We start from the raw sequence: 22,298 nt of genomic DNA, 5'->3' as shown, positions 1-22,298 counted from the left end.
TTATATCACAGAGGGGAGGTGAAGGTTCAGAGTTTGAATGCTAGCCTGATATCCTAGAACTAGTATGGAAAGTAACAAAATACTGAGTTTTTCTGGTTTCATATATATTCCTTCTTAGATGCCATCTTTCTTTTTTAATTCTTGAAGAGAATTTAGATGTTGAAATATCCATTAGCAAAATGAAATTATATCACTGAAGTCAGACGTGCAAGAGGTAACCAATTTTAATCCCTATAAAAGCTGATGAAATAACTGTTTTCAGAGATCTCTGTCTGACCCCTGCAATGCCCACCATGATGACAGAGAAGCACTCTAGTCCTTGTTCCATCTTCAAACAATGCCCTGGCAAAGAGGCCTGGATGTGGTTGCTTAGGAGCTGGTCCAAGTATCACTGCCCTAGTGGATCACGTTTTGCTTTGTCATGTGTGATGTGGCTGACCGTCTCTTTTTCAGTATACTATAAATAAGCATGGCAAAAGAGCAGCTGGTCTAGTTTTCTTTCAGTTGTATTTACTATATTGTTCTAAATCTAAAGCTTGGCACTGGCCCATTTTACAGGTTAAAGTTTATCATTATGAAAAGTTGCCTGTCAAACATGTACATAATCCATTAACATAATTTTTTTCTCAGGTAGCTGTTGGCTTAGATGGTGAAGAATCTGCCTGCAATGCAGGAAACCCAGGTCGATCCCTGGGTCAGGAAAATTCTCCTGGAGAGGGAAATGGCTAACTGCTCCAATATTCTTGCCTGGAGAATTCCATGGACAGAAGAGCCTGGTGGGCTACAGTCCATGGGGTTGCAAAGACTTGGACACAATTGAGAGACTAACACTCTCCCTTTCATAATGATACTAAAGGTGTCTAAAGTGAAATTTCATATTATCTTTGAGGAAAAAGGATAGAGTTAGTGAGTATGTAATACAAACTTGTGATTCAGAAAGTCATCACAAATCCCAGAAGGAAAGTGGCTAGGAACAGGATCAAGAAATTCAGAGTGATAGTAGGTGGAATCTAGAAACCACGTTATTTTCCTGAACATAACTTTGAGATACTCCTTTGTTTTCCTACTTCACTATCTTCCTAATAGGATAGCTATAGCTTCTAAAAATGTTTCTATCAAACCAGATAAGTATACAATGGGTTTATTTTTCTGTTTTATTTTCTTGATCAGGAAAATATATGATTTGACCTCTGGTCAAAGGAAAGGAAAGGAAGGAGAAAGGAAATTAGTGAACACCTACCATTTATTTAGGGCTTCCCAGGTGGCACTAATGGCAAAGAACCCACCTGCCAATGCAGGAGACAAGAGACACAAGTTTGATCCCTGCGTGGGGAAGATCCTCTTGAGAAGAGCATGGCAACCCACTCACATATTCTTGCCTGGAGAATGCCCATGGACAGAGGAGCCTGGTGAGCTACAGTCCATAGGGTCGCAGAGTTGGACACAACGGAAGCGACTTAGCACACAACAACCATTTATCTGGGGCTTCTCTGGTGGCTCAGACAGTAAAGTATCTGCCTGCAATGCTGGACTTCCCTGGTAGCTCAGATGGCAAAGCGTTTGCAGTGCGGGAGACCTGGGTTCCATCCCTGGGTAGGGAAGATTCCCTGGAGAAGGAAACGGCAACCCACTCCAGTACTCTTGCCTAGAAAATCCCATGGACGGAGGAGTGTGGTGCAGGCTACTGTCCATGGGGTCGCAAAGAGTCGGGCACGACTGAGCCACTTCACTTCACTTCTGGTGGCTCAGACAGTAAAGTATCTGCCTGTAATGCAGGAGACCCAGATTTGATTCCTAGGTTGGGGAGATCCCCTGGGAAGGAAATGGTTACCCACTCCAGTATTCTTATCTGGAGAATCCCATGAACAGAGGAGCCTGGCAGGCTCAAAGAGTCAGACAAGACTGAGCAAGTAACACTTCCACCATTTATTTAGATATAAAATGTCTTATCCCCAAAAGACTTAATGTCTTCTTAAAGCAACAACAGTGTAGTAACAGTAATCATACAACTCGTCTACATAGGTCACAAGCAGCAGTGCCAAAGAGCGTCTCTTGGCTTTGGATGGTGCTTCCTGTCGGCTCTGCTTCTGTCTGATACCCTACTACTGCCCACTTTTAATGCCTTTGCCATGCCCCTTGGGAGCAAAAAGCAGGGTCGAGATGTGCCATACGTTAATCATGACAGAAGCACTAACAGCTTTTAGAGTACCCAGTTTTGAGTTGATCTTGCCAACCCAGCAGAGCTCTGTTTATGTAAGCCGTCGAGAATGTGCCCATTTTACATAAGGTTTTGTTTTTTAGAAATGTGGAAGGTGGAAGGAAGAAAGATCAATATTAGGAAAATATACTGAGAAACTGAGGCAAAAGGGAACGGTATATGTGGGAACAGGGGAACAGATGGGAAAAGAGGATGGAGTCAGAACAACAGTCTGTTCTGGGAGGTCTGGAATGCCTTTTAAAACTGGGTCATAGTTTGGAGCTATGCTCCCCAGCAAAAGTGCAAAGAGGTCAGAAAATATCAACAGATGCATTGCTCAAAAGCAGCATCATTTATCCACACTGCTGGCTGGTATCACCCTGCAACAACTAGCCTACCAGAGTTACATTGTTGCTGCCTCATGTGATCAGTTATGTGCTGAACTGCATGTTCTGGAGGTCAGGAGGATTGCCATCTTCTTATGAAAACTGAATTAGCTAGCAAGCAAATGTCCAAACAGAAGTATGTTCCATTGGACTGAAAAGTACATAAGCAAGCTTGGCCAAGAAATGTGCACTAACATTAGCAAATGCTAGAGTTGTCCCAGAGGTCTTCATTTAGATCCTCTCATTAAATCTTATCACCCTACAATATACCCACTCCAGTACTCTTGCCTGGAAAATCCTATGGACAGAGGAGCCTGGTAGGCTACCGTCCATGGGGTCACAGAGTCAACACGACTGAGTGACTTCACTTTCACAGATGAGCAAATGCAGGTCCAGGAAGGTTAAGTATTACAGCTTATTTGAAGACATATAACTAGTGGAATCTGGAACTGAGAATGTTGGTCTCTAATGCCCATACTCTTTCCATCATACAGTATCAAAGACTGCAGATGGAAGGGGGGAGAAAGTGGTAGGAAAAATGTTTGGTAATTTGATACATCTTTTTGAGGCAGTTTATTTACAGTGCATCCGCAGTGCCTGATACATGCGCAGAATTGTCAGGTATTATGCTAATACGTTGTTTTAACAATTCTGCTTCCTTAGCAGTGTAATAACAACCTCTGTTGGCACCCTTACCCAGGATTATAGGAAAAGATGGTGTGTGTGTGAGGGGTGTGTGTGTGTGTGTGTGTGTGTGTAGTCATGTTTTTCTATTCTTATTAAAATCTCTTAGCAAAGATGCTAGTTATTCATGCCTTAACCATCCTACTGCTTTGACACTAAGAAATGTTTTAAATGTAATTCAGGAAGCTCGTTGCCGACAGATGATCGCTTTTGTGTATGTCAATGGGAATGTTTTCATCCTATCTAACTTTAGACTTTCTCTAGATATAAATAGTTTGTTCTTGAGGATCAAGGTGAAATGCCTTCACGCTAAAAAGTTTCCTGGAGTCACTTGTGCAGTGTTATTTGAGAATTCACTACCTTTATCTCATGCTGTCATTTGGATCTCTCTCTAGGCGCTTCTGTGATCTGCCTTCTGCTTCCCCTCCAGCCTGCTCTCTCATTACTTCCCAGCTCTTTCTTAGTGCTCCCAAAACACAAATGTGTTTATAGTCCCACTCTGGTGTTCTTGCCTAGAGAATCCCAGGGACAGAGGAGTCTGGTAGGCTGCTGTCTGTGGGATCGCACAGAGTCGGACATGACTGAAGTGACTTAGCCACAGCCACTGATACTGTTTTCAACTGTCTACTTTTGCTCACATGGCCCTCTCTGCCTAAAATGCCCCTCCACTTGACACCCTCTCCACTTCCCACCACCTCTGGCCCAAGACTCAATTCAACTATAAGTTCTTCCGGGAAGGCTGTGATAAAATGTTTCCAAACTCGATGGCATCAGCAGCTCTCCTCTGTGTCTGGCCATACCATTTTATTATATCTGGCTTTTCTGCATTTGACTTTTCCTCTGCGTTCTGCCTAGACACATTTTGTGGTTGATAAAAGTAACCTCAACCCTAATTCAGACCTTTCCAGGGACAAGAATTGTCTATGTGTTCTTCAACATATTTGGTGTTGGTGGTCCATGCTGCTGCTGCTACTAAGTCACTTCAGTCGTGTCCGACTCTGTGCGACCCCATAGACGGCAGCCCACCAGGCTCCCCCGTCCCTGGGATTCTCCAGGCAAGAACACTGGAGTGGGTTGCCATTCCCTTCTCCAATGCATGAAAGTGAAAAATGAAAGTGAAGTTGCTGAGTTGTGTCTGACTCTTAGCGACCCCATAGACTGCGGCCCACCAGGCTCCTCCGTCCATGGGATTTTCCAGGCTAGAGTACTGGAGTGGGGTGCCATTGCCTTCTCCCGTTGGTGGTCCATATAGCTATATAAGTATCCACATTCTTTGATGCTATGGGCATGTGATGGGAAGTTCTGTTTGGCTTTTGGGGGTGGATATTGATGGTGAGCTCGATTCAGGTAGACCATTCACCTGCTCGCTTGTTAACAATGACATCATAAATCTAAAGAAGTTACTTCTTGAAGCTCTGTCTTCTCGTTCAACTCCTGAGTAGTCTTTCCTTATTTCGTTTATTCCCACATGCTACTTGACATGGCTAGAAGGATTTTCTTAAGGCTTAGGATCATGACACCTACATACCCTTAAACAAATAGTTAAAATACAGGCACATAACCTCTTAGTGTTCTCTGTTAAAATCTGGCCCCAGCCTACCATTCTGGCTGACTTTTCCAAATGCCCTCAATCCACCTTGGTTCCTGTGAAGCTGAACTTTTCAACACACTCCATCATTCATATTGTCCCCTCTGTTTAGAACACTGTCTTCTATAATTACAAAACCAAGTTCTATCAATATTTTAATGCCTGGTTAATGTCGCCTCTTTTTACAAAGCCATTCCTGGGGTTTCTTCGTACATGAAGTTTCCTTCTCTTCCTTCCAGGTTGCTTCATATGTTCTTAACTTGTGAGATTTACATTTTTCCCCTTGTATTATAATTATGTTTGTGCTTCTCACAAAAATGCCTGGAACTTCAGTTTCCCCGAACTGATAACTGGAGATAGGATAAATGAATCTTATGCATAATAGTAATTCTTTTAATTTTAAGTAACAAAGTAGCATATTCCTCCTCCTATGACTCAAAAAGAGACCATATTGGAGGGATAAGCTATTCTATGGACTCAACATTCCTTGGACCTACCCCAAACTTTAATGATCAGCCAAGAAATCCATTTAAAACAAGTAGGATTCTCTCTCTGATCTCAGCTATTCTGTGCATATTTTCAATATTTCTCTTAGCAACCCTGTTTTCTCCTTTTCTATTCATACAGGACAGATTACTTAACTGGAGCGCCTACCTGTTCTCAGTTACAAGTGTCCTTGATTTTCGGTTTCCCCTAAAGAGAATCTGATTGGGCCATTCAGTCAGGGTCAAAAAGAGCCTATTGGCTGCGGTCACTGATCCCCAAGCAGCTATGAGCATAAGAGCCTAAAGGCAAACATTTGCGTGGATGAGCTTAGAGTAAAGGATATTGTTAGAGAATTGTGATGATGATGCTCTGAGAAGACACACAAAAAAGTATCTATTATAGATGGTTGTGAGTATCAAATGTGATAATTTGTGTTAGAAGAAGTATAGCATATACTACATCTGGTCAGACTGTCTGAATTTGAATCCCTGTTCTGCATTCATCAACTTTATGGCCTTGGGAAAATTGCTTAATCTCTATTCACCTTAGTTTGTTCATCTGTTAAACTGGAAAATGTAATAGTAACAAATTATACCATTGTTGTGAAGATGAAGTTCTAAAGCATAATTCACTATCACAGAAACTGGTGTATGGTCTATGGTGATCACGCAATACATATTAAATTTGTTAAATAAGATTATTTGCATAGCTGCTAATCTATCATTTACATGAACTAAAGGTTTGTTTCCAACCTCTCCTACTTGCCTTTTTTAAACTATACATTTCTTGAGATTAAGGACTGTACATTATATATTGCTGTATCTGTCGTCACACGTAACGTGTTTCTTATACATGTTGGTCACAGTAGATGAATGGATAGATGGATAGATGGGTCAATGAATGGATGGAAATAAGAAAAGGGAGAGAGTAGGGGAGAGAAAGAGGGACAGAAGGGGGAAAGAATAACACTAAGCCTGTAAATGCATTTCAAAGTAGAAAAGCAGATTTGGCAGCTTTATCCATAAAAGAAATCAACCCATAAACTTGAGGGAAGAATAGGTAAAATAATACAGCATATGTCTCATGGGATGATAACTGAATGTGTTCTGCTCTACTGATCAAAATACTAGCTGTGATTGTCTGTTAGTGAGATAAGATCTATTTCTCAATTTTGTCATTGACTGAATATAAGAACTGAAAGATGCCAGCCTTGTGTTGTAGCTGCACCTAATTAAAACCACTTGATACCTTATGATTATTAATAATCTTAATGCCTTAAAATTTCATTAAGACATTATTCAATTAGCAAATTATTTGCTATGAGATCTTTAAAAATTGATCAAGTAGTAGTGATGGTTTATTAAACTACAGATTCTGTTTCTCCAGCATTTTCTTTTGAGCCATTTAGATGAAGTTAAGATTGCAAAAATGATTGCTGACTTGCTAAGTGATTGGTTGCAGTGTAGATCCCATTTGTGTCACTGCCCAGATAACATTAATTAAACCCCTGAGTTTGATTAGATTGTCTACCCTAGGGATCTAGATGCATAAAGTCACCAGAATGGAAGGGAGTGGCGGGCAGTGGACTTGGGGGTAGGTGAAAGTGAGTTCACACCTATCCTGATAGCCCACTAGGATGGTCAAGGGAAACACAGCCTACAGAATAATAGCCATGGGCCATAGCTTCAGAATTCGCAGTGATAGATATTTCGATATAACATGATCAGTGGGAGGGATACGTACACTGGGAACAGATAAATCTGATTTAAGATCAATATCTGTCACTTTTTACTGTATGAACTCTAGGAGGGTTCTTGAATCTCTCTAAGCTTCAGTTACTTCATTTATTTAGAAATTGGCAAACTTTTTCTGTAAAGAGCCAGATAGTAAATATTCTAGGCTTTGCATATCACATATAGTCTCTAAACATATTCTTTGCTTGTTTTTGCATTTTTTTTAAACAATCCTGTAACAGTGTAAAAATTGTTCATGCCTTGAGAATTATACAAAAACAGGCTGGCTGCTGGCTGGTTTGGGGCCAGGGAGTTTTCTGACCCTATCAGTTCAGTTCAGTCTCTCAGTCATGTCTGACTCTTTGTGACCCCATGGACCGCAGCACGCCAGGCCTCCCTGTCCATCACCAACTCCCGGATCAATTGTATTATTGAGATTTCACTTTAAAGCAGCAAATACCTGGCTTAGAAAAGTGTTCAATAATTAATGTATCTCCAAAGTATCAATGGAGCTAAAACTTTTGGTCAGTTTCCTTTATGCCATAGCTGTTGTATAGATGACCTGACTCTATTACCATATGTATTTTGCTACCTGCCTCCTTAGTGCTCTTAACACAATATATGCTCAATTAAAGATTTCTTTTTAATGGTAAAGGCAATGCTCAGTGCACCAAGTGCCTCCGCCTTCATGGGGCATTTGTCCTGAACAGTGTATAGCAGGTGAAATATAGAGTGGATGCACAGTCAATTCTACAGGGCCCAGGAACAAAAGCCAACTAAGGAATTGTTTTCTAAACATCTGGCATCCATAAATAACTGTCATGCAAACTGAAGTATCATGGTCATGTTGAATAGAGGGAATAAGGAGAGCAATAGGGTAATATGAATCAAGGAAGACTTCTTGGTGATTCTAACATTGTCGCTATTAACTTTGTCTAAATAGCAAACAGATGCGATAAAGGAATCTGTTGAACTTTTAAAGACATGTATATAGTCAATAGTATCCTATAAGGTTTCCCAGGTGACACAGTGGTAAAAAATCCACCCACCAATGCAGGAGATGCAAGAGACACGGGTTCAGTCACTGGGTGGGGACGATCCCCTGGAGTAGGAAATGACAGCCCATTCCAGTATTCTTGCCTGGAAAATTCCATGGGTAGAGGAGCCTGGCAGGCAGTTCAGGGGTTGTAAAGAGTTGGACATGACTGAGCACACACACACACACAGTCAGTATACAGCCATTCATAATTTCTCCTGTTTCAACCCTGCTAGCCTCAATTCTCTCTTTATGTTTTGCTCCTAAGGTTTCAGGAATTATCAGTTACTTGCTGTTCCCTCCATGCAAGATTTCCTTATGCTTTTCCACAAGCTATTCCTTGTGACAGGACCACCTCCCTCTCTCTTTTGACAAATTTCTGCATATGCAGCAGTTCTCAGCTGAGGCAGCACCTCTTCAAGTAGCTTCCCGTGATCCTCTTCACCATCAATCCATGCTCCTCTCCAGCTCCATCTTCCAGTCAGACTTGGAGCATTCCCACGTGACTGTGTCACTCTGCGCACACCTCTGATACTCCAATCACACTGCATTATAACTATCAATAGTTCTTTTTTCTTTTCTTTTTTTACCTACTAGATTGTAAACTCTTGGAAGCCAAAGATTTTGTTATTTGCACCTCTCTATACCCAGCACCTAGGATAGCACCTGGCTCAGAGTCTATATTTAGAAACTTATTTAGGATTGCCATGTAAAATACAAGATACTATTTAATTCAAATTTTAGACAAACTATGATTTTTTTTACTCTAAGTATATTATTGCAGAGAACACTCATAGTAAAAAAAAATTATTTATCTGAAATTCAAAGTAAATTGGATGCCTTGTATTTTTATTTACTAAATCAGGAAACCCTACTTTATGAATAAATGAATGGATGAATGAATGTCATTTTTTCTGTATTAAACAAGAAACCATTTTTATTAATTTACGCAGTTTTCAGATTAGAGAGTGAGCCATAGTAGAAAGTTTCATGAATCTAAAACCCTTGACTGCACTTTGAAATCCTTTTTCTAATGTTAGCAGAGGGACTTCATCATTATTAAGAGCTGGCTTAATCCTTAAGTGCTTTACAGATTAATAGAAGAAACATGGCAGTTATGATGGTTTCTTAGTAGGTAAACAAGAATGAATAGAATCTGATGAGATTAGACCTGCTATAATAATAAAAATAATGACATAACAAATTATTTAAAATATTCAGGGAGAGAAAATCTGTTCCCCAATTGCTAGTGGATATATTAAAAATACAATCTCAAAGCAATATTAAATAGAAATATTAGTATATACATAAATGGATACCTATATGAAATGTTTTCTGTGTACAAATAGAATCAGGAACTTAACCTTTTAAGAGCTCCAAAATGTCAAACTAACCGTGGTTAAAGGTGTTAAGAAGCAGATGTCCTTGCTCAAAAAATACCTTCCTTACTTGTCATCTGGTCCCTATAATTGCTGCCAATGAAAATGGAGCAAAAGGCAGTGCTGCAGTGACGCTGGAGGATCCTGTGTCAAGCGTTTTTACTTGCTCCATCTACAAAGCTGCTGTCTTTCAGTGTGATCAGACTGGGCCAGTGTAAGGTAACTCCAGCTCTGCTGGCTGGGGATGACTTTGGGGTGAGGCTTAAGGGGTGGTCTAGCGATGGACAATAGCTAACCATGCACTCAGTTCAGGCCAGGCCTTCCAAAAGAGTTAAGGACCTCAGCAGTGTCTCTGCCCAGAAATTGCTTGTAAGAGTCAATTTCTATTACTTCATATATTTGCTTTTAAAAATATTTATTTTATGGCAAGTAATTCAAGTACATAGTATAAAATTCAAAAGCTACAAAAGTAATTTCCCTCTTTCCTCTACCCTTTAATCATACATTCTCTTCCCTGGATATAAAATAATGCAACTTAAAGTGGTTCATGCATTTTAATGTATGCTTACTTGTGTGTGTGTGTATTTTACAGAAATGAAAGTATATACACATGGTTCTGCACTATAGTCTTTTCACTTAAGATATCCTGGAGATCACATTCATATAAGTTTTCTTCAGTTCTTTTCATTTTTAAAATATTCCCTTGCATTAATGTAGAAAATTTTATGTCATCAGTTCCACGTTGGTAGGTATTTAGGTTATTCCCAACATTACACACAGTGCTGTTGTAGCATCCTGTTATTGTCATTATTATCCAAAACTATGAATATATATGTGAGATAAATAAAAGTATTTTAAAAATAGTGCTGGACTGTTACACAGAGCTGGATTGTCTACATGCATTTGCCCTTCTCTTACTCTACGATGTAGCATATTTTCATATGTTTAAGAATTCTTTCTTTCTTGTCTATTAACTACCCTTGTCATTTCCTCATCTTTTAATTGAAGATCGGTTTTTCATAGTCTCAGTAACATATATGTGTGTGTGTGTGTGTACATATATAACATATATATATGTTAAATCACCTGCTGGGCAGGTATGGCAAGGCTAATAGATAATTTTTTGGTAAAAATTGGTGTAGGTAGTTAATAAATTCAATACCCAGTCTGCTTTTTCTAACCAATGCCAACGGTAGGAGTTTTGACTGTATGTAGTGGTTTGGCTTTAGCACTTTTTATTCAAATTGGCTTTATTATACATATTGCCATAACTTTCCTTTCTTTATTCATTGTTTCTTCTGCTTATTTTTGATTCAAAGTTAATATTTGTTGTGGGTGAAATTATAGCACATTAGATTAATTGAATTCTAAAATCACTAAAGAATTTTGTTTAGAGACCTAGTTATTTATTAAAATAATGCAAATATTTGATAAATGAGTATCAAAAGAATGTGATCTTTAACACTTTTACCCTATTTTAAAATTTTAGGTATTTCTCTTCCCTGAAAGAGCCAAAGTAAAATCTCAATATAAATTTAAACAATCAAAATACAATGTCATAAACATTTATTACATAATTCTTGACTTCTTACTATGAGACTTATTATTTCAAGTGAACATGTCTGATTTCTATGTGAAAATATGTTTTAGTCTTGGATAAAAAATGTTAATATGAAAATTAATACCATAATATGCCACTTACATATTTGGAAGGTAGATCACAATTGCAGGCTGATAATACCCTTTTTTTTTTTTAATTTAAAGAAATATCCTTGGGTTTGGGATAAATTGTCTCAGGAGCATTGAAAACCATGATAATTTGATCTTTTAAAAAGTGTCCATGTTGGTAAAACAAATTATACAAGAGAACAGAGCAGTGATTTCAATCTCCATTTCACATCTGAAAAATGAAACAGAGTCATTTTCTCAAGGTCACTCACTAAAGTTGGCAATAGAACCAGAAATAGGAGACACTCTTCTGGCATGTTGTCTAGAATTCTTTATAGGAAAGGACACACTCCTGACTTGAAGGCACTTTAAAAAGGCAACAGTCCTTTGAAATATGTGACCAAGGAAATCAACATTCATTTCAAACAGGCATCAGTTGAAGTTTACTGGTACCTCATTTCCAGTCATCATTTGAATATGTTCTTTCCTGTACTTTAAAAATATAAAAAATTGAATCATTTTTTAGCTCCATCAAATAGACTAGAAACAAAGGCAAAGGAATATACCATGAATTGTTTTATTCTTGAAAGTATTTATGACCCATGAAACACCATGGAATAATTTGACTCTCCTAATGTCTTCTCCCAAAATTCAAAACTGTGTTTGGCCAGTTATGTTACAAAATTACATGCATCACTATCTGAAAAGATAAGACACTGATTAGATTTATCTTAATCCATGTTATATTATGAAGTATGGTTCAAATAAGAGGACACATAGTGTTAAGAAGAGAGTGTTTGATTTGAATAAATGAGTAGAACATCTATTATGTTGTACTCCAGGTTTAAGTTTTTTCTATTTTATTAGAGTAAAATTCTTTATTTTTCCTCTTAAGTGAAAATACCTGTAAATCATGCAAAAATAGACCCAATAGACCTCTAAGAAAATAATAGCAATATAATATCTAAATCTGTACTTCTAAACAACTGATAAAATAATAACAAGGAAAAAGGAGAATAAGCTCTTCTTTCTCTCCAGAAAATACACTCAAGGAGACATTCTTTAAATTTGTAAGACTTTACCAAAGAGTTTAATATCTGAAACCAGAGCACCAAGTAAATACCATTTTTACTCTTGCAATAACAACAACAAAACACTAAGACTCAGAATTTCTTCTATAGTTATTTCTTATCCTAGTTGGAATGGACAGAAAATTATCTTTAAAGATTAGATGGACAAGAACCATCAATCATGTCAACATTCAGAGGATTCACATATGGAATATGGAAACAATACAGATTACTATTGAAGTCAGTTCAGTCTATGTCACATAGGGAGGACAGCAGAAAAGAAAGAGCAATATATAGCCTTCTGTTATTGTTTTATATCCCCTTTCACTTTCACTAATTCCATGTGTCAAGTTGGAACATGAAATTGCCAATAATTGGTCATCTTAACCTGCAAAAACAGCAATTTCTTTGGTTCAACCTAATAAATGTCTATGTTCCTTGTTATTGAATCATGCCACAGAATGCAGAGTTCATAAATCACATCAAAAATTCATTATGCCATCCTCCCAGCAGAAGTAATATGAAGAAGAAATGTGAAAATTGAATTCTTTCAAATTCATAACTTCATTTATTGTGACCTTCTATGGGTATAGATCTATACGGATTTGCATTCTCTCAGAAAGAGAGATAATACAGTGAATGGGAATATCCACCTGTGTTACCAGAAAGAATGAAGTGGAGTTACTTTATGGATAATACTTATAGTTGTTCTGTCTAGAGAAACACCCTCTTTGAGCTCATGTCATAAGTCTCTGTTATCAGTGAAAAACCAGAGACTGCCTTGGGAGCATTCTAACAAGTGTACAGAGTATAAACTCAAGTCTTTGTCATGAGTTGGTAAATATTCCTGATAATACACTGATTTTTATGCATTTGTTTGTTTCATCACTCCTATATTGTACAAGGTTCTAAGGGACAGAGATCACATTTTCTGTTTAGATATATTCTTTGATGTGCAGATTTCCATACAGTAATATTTACTTTAGTAAGTGGAAAGGATGTTGGCATTTTAAAAGTACTCATCTAAAATTGTTACCTTGAAATTTTATTTCATACCAATTGTTTCCTCTAAGCTTGTGATTTCCAACTAATTTTTAAGATTTTATTAATATGTTAAAAGAAAAAAGTTTCAGTTAGTCTCTTTTGAAAAGTAGATCCTTGAACTCGTCTACAGGATCTGGATGGGGGTTCCTGCCTTCCTTTCTGGTTTCTCGTGGTCCTTGCCTTCTTTTCCTCAATCCCTGAATTCCAACCTTATTTGTTTTATAGTTCAGTTCAGTTCAGTCGCTCAGTCGTGATCGACACTTTGCAACCCCATGAATCGCAGCACGCCAGGCCTCCCGGTCCATCACCAACTCCCAGAGTTCACTCCGGCTCATGCCCATTGATTCGGTGATGCCATCCAGCCATCTCATCCTCTGTCGTCCCTTTCTCCTCCTGCCCCCAATCCCTCCCAGCATCAGAGTCTTTTCCAATGAGTCAACTCTTCACATCAGGTGGCCAAAGTACTGGAGTTTCAGCTTTAGCATCATTCCTTCCAAAGAAATCCCAGGGTTTATCTCCTTCAGAATAGACTGGTTGGATCTCCTTGCAGTCCAAGGGACTCTCAAGAGTCTTCTCCAACACCACAGTTCAAAAGCATCAATTCTTCAGCACTCAGCCTTCTTCACAGTCCAACTCTCACACCCATACATGACCACTGGAAAAACCATAGCCTTGACTAGACAGACCTTAGTCGGCAAAGTAATGTCTCTGCTTTTGAATATGCTATCTAAGTTGGTCATAACTTTTCTTTCAAGGAGTTGCTATTTCCTACCCCAGGGCTATTGCATATATATATTTTTTTCCCCACAGAAAATGCATCTCCTGACTCATTTTGCTAACTCAACTCATTTGGGAGCGGGTCTTAATTTTTAATGTCCTCATAAAGGCTGTCATCTTAATTGCTAGATGATGTCCTACCTATTATTATTAATATCTCTGTTTGCATGCTATTTGATCAGCATATTCAATTATATATTTGCCTACTAATTTAACTTCCATCCCCACTAGACCAAAGCATTCATACATTTAGAATATAATAGCCTTCAGTAAAGAGAAGGCAATGGCACCCCACTCCAGTACTCTTGCCTCGAAAATCCCATGGATGGAGGAGCCTGGAAGGCTGCAGTCCATGGGGTCGCTGAGCATCAGACACGACTGAGCAACTTCCCTTTCACTTTTCACTTTCATGCATTGGAGAAGGAAATGGCAACCCACTCCACTGTTCTTGCCTGGAGAATCTCAGGGATGGGGGAGCCTGGTGGGCTGCCGTCTCTGGGGTTGCACAGAGTCGGACACGACTGAAGCGACTTAGCAGCAGCAGCAGCCTTCAGTAAATATTTTTGGTACTGATATTTTTTTACTAATTTATATTTTTACTAATATTTTTACAAATATTAAAGTAAATATTGACTTATTATATTCATGAAAATGTGAATACTTAAGAATAATAAAGTTTTTTTAAAAAATATTCACATAGTGTTAAACTTAATTATCTCCTGGCAGGTGGCATTATGGTATTTTTCTATTTCCTCTCTTTTTTGTTGGTTTAACTATATGTATATATATTTCTATAATTAATTTGTAGATATATTTCTTTTGTGGATGTTTCCATCTTGAAAATGCTAATGAGAGATCATGGAAGTCTGCATTGATGAAGTTTGAACTGGAATAGAGAGTTGCTGGAGGAGCCATCTGTGTATAAGAATGAAGATGAGAGCTGCCGTATTTTAAGGAAACAGTTATTTGCTGTCGGTGCAGCAGAGGGTGGTCTGTATAGTGCCTGGAAAGATCGTAGGTCAATTGGTGGAGGACCTCAGACTCTAAATGAAAGTGTAGAAACTTCTTTCTTTTGAAAATGCTCATGCAAAGAGTTGACATGACTGGGACTTATATTTGGAAATGTACAGTAAAATGAGATGTGGCTTAGAGAAGGGAGAGTGTGGTGGCAAGGAGATCAGTTATAAGGCCAGATCAACATTCCAGGATAGAGATGGTGATAGCCAGAAGTAAAGCAGTGGCTCTGGGAATGCAAAGGAAGAATGGATGTAAGAAAAAAGGCAAAGATAGAACCAATATAATCAATCAGAGCCAATGATGGAGAAAGGAGCATTAAAAAAAAAAGAATCTCATCTTTTGAGGCTAAGCAAATATAAGAATGGTGATGTCATTTGCTAAGATAGGAAACACAAGGAAAACAGTGGTTTTGAGGTTAAAAGAAAATGAATTAGGTTTGAATTCAAGGTTGCAATGGAACTTTCAGACAAGGGTGTCCAGCAGAAGAAAAGTAAGCTTAGAAATTAAGACTTAGAAGTCATTAATACAAAACTAACAGCTGATGCCATAGAGATTTCCCCAATAAGAAAAGTTAGAGCAATGAAAAGGCCAAAAAGAATTTTGGAGAGATACCAGTTTGCTAGTGAACCAAGAGGATTCAGGAAAACAGACTGAAAAGGTAGTGTCTGAAAACAATTAGGAGACTGGTTTATTATAGAAATTTAGAAAAGATTTCATGAGAGAAACTATATGCAAAAGAGTATCGTGCTTTCTAGATGTCAGAGGATCTTAAAGTGACAATGATGACAATGATGACAGTTCACATTTACTGGTTATTAACTCTATGCCAAGCTTGATAAGAAGACATGTATTTATTTGTATGTATTAGTTCATGTTACGCTTAGTATACACGTTCTGTTGGGAGTGTAGGAGTTATAAATCATGTTGGAATAATGGTAGGAAGTAGAGTCAGTGAATGACCTGATACAGTTTTTTTTTTTCTTTTCCTCACAATACTTATCTGCTCAGGAACCAAACTTTCGAATAGCACAGCTGAACTTGCTACAGATTCTACAATTCTAGTTCATAATTAATTCAAAGTCTAATTTCAAGTAACTCTTTGATGCTTTTCATAGCCCATCAGTTCTGATATCCTACATGTTATAGTAAGATTGCCCTTGATTTTTAGATGCAAAGGATTTATTTTGTCCTAAATGTAACTATGGACACTGCCGGAGGCACTTGACTGAGAATGAAGGGCTGTGACCCGCAGTTGCCTTAAGTTCTTGAGCTATTGGAGAAGTGCCGATCTCTGTCAAGGCTGGCACCGAGGGAATGCCTGGACTCTGACGCCAGCAGTCACATTGCTCCAGAGCTGAAAAGAGAGAGCCCCTGCTGGCGCAGTTAGTTACTCTGCGTGAACTACATTCTGCTTTGGCCTCACACTCTGTGTTTGTTCTCAGAGATATATCAATGCACTATAGAGTTTCCTAGCGGCCATGAGACACAAGAGAATTGCTTCTGACAGAGAAGAGTCAATGTAAACTCTTGCTATGGATTATTCAGATACTGACAGTGACTCTACACTGGGATACAGCGATGATGAAGATTCCAGTGATGAAGTTCAAAGACTATCCGAGTCAGTGCACAGAAAACTGTATTTGCAAATATTTGGGGATAATTTTTCATGCTCTATGATTTCATTGAAAGGAATTTCTAACTCCTCCAAAAATGCTTAAGAAAAGAACACTACTAAACCTCACAGCTTTGTTCATTAATCAATGGCAAGTTTGTATAATATCTATTAATCTGCCAAACAGTAGCTACTTCTGCAGTTGTTCATAGTTAGTGTCATGCTGAAATAAACTAATATACAAGCACAGAAATAAATGAATATGAGATTTTTATTTTTAAAGACAACATGCATGCTGCTGCTGCTACTGCTGCTAAGTCATGTCAGTCGTGTCCGACTCTGTGCAACCTAGACCTGGACTATTAAGTAGATTCATGTGCCTTTACTTCCTATATAAAGAAGAATGCTGTGTTCAGAGGCTATGTGTGTCTGCGAAAGTTTTAAGTAGGTTAGATATTATCTTATAATTTTGTTTATAAAATTCTCATGTCCAATATATTTTCAAAGTCTCATGTATTAGTCTATCAGAAATTATCAAATAGCCTGATATGCCAAAAAGTAAAACTGAAAGAATGCTCAGGTTTTTTTTTTTTTTTTAAGTCACACCATCTCCCTCTTTCTCCTTTTTTTCCCCCGGTCTCCTTTTCTGCATGTCTAAACTAGTATTACATGAAGCCTCTGAGACACTGGTAGATGTTCTATGTAAAACCAGCATCATAACAGCTATGTATGGACAGATATAAGTTTCATAACAACATGGAGCTATTAGGAGCTTTCTGTTATATGAGTATTTAATATTTCATATCTCAGTCCAAAGGACATTTGCTTTTACTTTAGTCCTTGGTCCAATAAAGGAAATAAGCATGCATAGTAAATCACAGTATTGGCTTATATTCTTTTCTTATCAGAAATTTCTATAATATCTCATAAAACAGGGGATGAATATGTGTTAATACTATGTCGGATGGCATTTTTCTCTCACAGGAGCAGACTGCTTGGGTACACAGTGATGGCATTTCCAGACACCTGCACAGACAAGCATGGTGGCATTAAACATTTGTCTTAATAGTAAAAATGCAATAATAGTGTAATGGCAATGGGAATTTGGCACTGACTGAACTTGGCGTTGAATGATTTTCTATTGTTATAAAGCAGCATAGCACGGTTAGGATGTAACTACAGATAGGAGTTCTAATAACATGAGAATCAAACTGGTTTATTGGTTTAGCTTTGCAGTTCGGCACCATTAACATATTAATGCTGCTTTATAAACAATTAAATATAAGTTTATAATGATGGACAGAGAGTCATGAGTGCTTACTGCTTAGATATCATCCTAAGCATTAGAATGAATTTAGGATAGTTGTTAATTAAAAATCTTATAGCAGAGGGTATAGGTAGTGAACTGGTGAGAAAAGAACATGTACTTTGGGACCAGACAGATCTTTGTTCAAATTCCAGGACAGCACCTCATTAGCTATGTCTGTTTTTTGGGGTATTACACATATCCCCATGTGTAAATTTCAGATAAAATACCCTCTGTTATATGTATTAACTGAGATTTGTGCAAATTATTTAATATGTTTCCTGATATTTCTTGTTTAGTCACTAAGTTGTATCTGACTCTTTTGCAACCCCCTGGACTGTAGCCTGCCAGGCTCCTCTGTCCATGAGATTTTCCAGGCAAGAATACTGGAGTGCGTTGCCATTTCCTTCCCCAGGGGATCTTCCTGACCCAGGTATCAAACCCACATCACCTGCATTTCAGGCAGATTCTTTACCACTGAGCCAGATAATAAATAGCAAATGTTATAACAAACTCTTTAATATGCTGTGTTGTTTATTCCCCATGTTACACATCGTTTTTAAAATTTTTGATACATGTCACATTACTAGGTGCTGAGCCTGACTATAGGCTATAACTTTACACATTTTCCTTTTTAAAAATAAAATATTTTCAGTTTCTATCAACTATGTCACTCTTGATCTTTGATTTTTCATCATTTGCATTTTAAAAAATATATATGTATTTTCTTTCTGTTGCAAGGAAATAGCATCCATTTTTGCAAGTATATACAATTTAGACCAGATAACATGATAAAAAGTTTAAATGTTGGACATTTGTGATGAAAGCATATTTTAAAATTTGTATACACAGGAGACATTGTTCAAAATAAAGTGTTATTTTGTATATATCATAGTTTTAAACACTGTGGACAATTTTATGTTGTTAAGGTAGAAGCATATTTCAGCTTTAAAAAACACACTGGCAGCTATTCGTAGTAGCATGGGCTGCCATAAGCAGTCTCCTAAGCAGCAATCATGCAATTAATGAGGTACCTCATGGCCATTATTGATGATTTGTCTGTTTTGTCCACTTTACCAAAAATTCCTACTCAAAAGTGATAATGGACTCTCAAGTATGTTATCTATTTCTATGGAATAGGAAAAGCTCACTTTGTTCTTGGGCAGTAATCTTTCATAAAACCCCAGACAGCACCTCCACAAGAACAGACATGAGAGTATTGGTGAATGAGAAAACTTAGAAGTAATGAATGGCAGAACCATTGCTTTCTATGTGTTGGACATTGTGATAAACTTATCTTTATTGCATTTAAGATCATTACATTGGCACTGTTATCCTTCTCATTTTTATAGACAACAAAACTGAGGGTTTCACCTTGTCTTATAAAACCAAGACCGTGTTACCACAAAGCCTGAACTTGATTCTTCCCAAGAGTTCTAGATTCCTGGACCGTATACTTACTAAGCACCTCTTATGTGCCAGCCATTCAGGATAAAATTGGAGCAAAACTGGCCATCGACCCTGCCCTCATAACGTTTAGTGAAAGAAGGTTAGAGACGTGAGCTAAGTGCCCATGCAGATAGATGTATAAACTGTGAACTGTGGCAGGTGCTTGTGTGGAGAGGCAGCTAGGGCCATGAGAACAGACAAACAAGGCATCCAGTCTAGGTAATTCAGCATGGCATCGGAGCCAGGGCATCTGGACCGAGATCTCAAGGATCAACAGTTGTGAACTGGTCAAGGAACTGGAGAGGAAGTTCCTAGGCTTAGGGAAGGTGTCCCAAGAACTCATGACAAGAAGGAAATGAGGTGTTCAGTCATTGGGAGGAGACCAGTTTGGCTAGAAGGTAGAGGATGTTGGGGAGACACTGGGAGGATCACAGAATTGAAGAGACGGGAGTAGAAATTTTAGAGTCAGAAGAGAACCTTGTATGGTATGCAGATTACAAATATACAAATTTCAATAGGTTTCTTCTTTAGTAGCAATAACCAATAAAAAACAGAAATGGAAAAGCAATGCCATAAGCGAAACTGATGATATAAAAGCCTGAAGAATACTTTTTATAAAAATGCCGGAGCCCAAGTGAAAGAGATTAAGAAAGATTAAGACATAATGCTAGATCTGAACAAGTAGCATGCCATGCTCTTGCAGGGATAATTAATATAATCAGAATGGCTTTCTTCTGAAATCAGTGTAAAACTGTGATACAACTTTACTAGAATCCCATTGTGGGTTTCTTCAGAAGTGGAAAGTGATTTTAAAGTCTGTATTAAATATGAATGATTGAGTATATCATCGGGATATTTCTGGAAAAGAATTTTGGTAAGGAGAAACTGCTTTCCCAAATAGTAATAGTTACTACAAAGCAACTGCAGTCGTTAACAGCATGATACAGCAACAGAGAAAGAAAAGAAGATCAATGAAAAAATTACAGTGCAGATGTATTTGTGAGAACTTTGTGTGTTTTGAAAAAATAAAATACACTGAGAATATCTTTATTTTCAAAACTTTAAAAGCCTGATATTAGAAACATATACTGTTCCAATTGTGATTTTTAGAAGATGTTATTAAGACCATATTATTTCCTATGTACATATCTCTGTAATGTATTTCAAACATATATGTATCATTAATTAGATTAGCTTAGACATTTTTCCTTTCTAGGAAACAGAGTGCATTTTCTAGTATAACTTAATGTTTCCATGACAGTGGTACTATAACATTTTTAGTAGCTCAAAATGTGAATGTTAACTTACCAAATCCACCTTTGACCACTGGATAAGAAGAGACAGATTTTTAAATGTTTAAGAAGTTGATAGATACTGCTGCAGCAACCAATTAGATGCTTGTAAAGCGACAGTACATATATACATATTTCAATCAGAGTGATTAAGATTTGTTGAATATTCTTGAAGAACCTACAAACTCTGGTACAGGTGAATAACTGTTTAAGTTGCCAAAAGTTTAGCCACATAAGTACAGGGTCTTTAAAGTATGAAATTGATTAAAATATATCCATAATTCTCAAAGTAATAATGATAAATTCATACACAAATGGATTAGGTACTTAAGTTTCTAGAATTATATCTACAGATCTTTTCTAAAGTTTATTCATGTCTTTATTATCATCTAGTCAACTCATTAACTCGCCAGATAGGATAGGGGATGGTGACACACAATTTTGTTTGATTTGTGTAAGTGAAACTTTAAGTTTGAAAATTATAACTACTGGATTGTAATTGTGAAATCTCTGTTATTAATAATAAAAGTTACATGGTTTCTCAGGACAAAGTAATTTGAAACGTGAACAAATCTTAAACCTGAAAGAGGAAAAATCAGAAGAGCGTAATTTAATGTCTTGAATTAATTACAATGAACACTTTTCTTTGTTTTTAAAGGGTGCTTTACTTGAACTGCTCTCTATTTTTCATACAGGGAAGATGTGAGAACAGCAAACGTAATTGCAGCAGAAGCTGTAACCTGCCTTGTGATCGACAGAGAGTAAGTGCTTTGCTCTCTTATGCATATTACACACTCGTATCAGTGACACACACAAGTTCCTGGGATGAGACATCACTTCATGGAGCTATTAATACTTGTTTTACATCTTTTTATTGAAAATGAGTTTTATGTTTGATTCTCATTCCCCGTTATTCTTGGAAGTGGTTCACTCGGCCATTCTAGCTTTATGATTTTTAATAAGATGCTTAAACCACCGTGAACTTCACCTCAGTTAGGTCACTTGTGAACTGGGGATAATGCAACATCATGTTGTGAGCATTGATGAGAACATGTGAGAAAATCATCTGTCCAAGTGGTCTTTACCCAGGAGACTCTCAACCAGTGCTATTGGTGTAAATTTTTAGCAAATAATGACTAATAGTACTTTCAATTATACTTTATAATTTATAAAATATTTATAGTATATTTTATAATAATTATAAAATAGTATATATTTATACACAATAAATTTGTTGTTATTATTGTTACTAGGAAATGGACTATTCCTTGAGCACGTTTCAGTTTTCTCCTCTATTCTTCCATCCTCAGATTCCTAAAATAGAAGTATTTAGGAAGACACTTCTGGAGAAAGCATCAGTTCTAGACAGAGGCATATTTAGGGCCATTCCAAGTTTGTTCGGTGACACATCCACCCGTTCCTTTTCCGTATTCTTCTTTGCTAGTCTCATTACCTGAATGCTTTATTGGTTAGACTAAAATGTCAGATTATTTTATTGACTCTCCAAGAGCCTGAGTAAAATGCTCCCCTACCTGGAAGCAGGCCTCCAAACATTTTCTCATTGCTGTGTTTGT

At 37.4% G+C, this 22,298-nt stretch overlaps 1 protein-coding gene across 2 annotated transcripts in view; it reads left to right on the top strand.

The window, feature by feature from the left end:
- The window catches only part of PRKG1 (protein kinase cGMP-dependent 1), a 1,303,224-nt gene that overhangs the window by 1,119,520 nt on the left and 161,406 nt on the right, over positions 1-22,298 (top strand). For both annotated transcript variants that reach the window (XM_069567846.1, XM_069567847.1), the window contains one exon: positions 21,420-21,485. In XM_069567846.1, coding sequence (XP_069423947.1) covers positions 21,420-21,485 — 66 coding nt within the window. The remainder of the gene's footprint in view (positions 1-21,419; positions 21,486-22,298) is intronic.

This window comes from Ovis canadensis, chromosome 22, assembly GCF_042477335.2.
Source record: "Ovis canadensis isolate MfBH-ARS-UI-01 breed Bighorn chromosome 22, ARS-UI_OviCan_v2, whole genome shotgun sequence".
Taxonomy (NCBI): Eukaryota; Metazoa; Chordata; class Mammalia; order Artiodactyla; family Bovidae; genus Ovis; species Ovis canadensis.
Note: the sequence above shows the minus strand (reverse complement) of the source record. Positions and strands in the feature narration are given on the sequence as shown.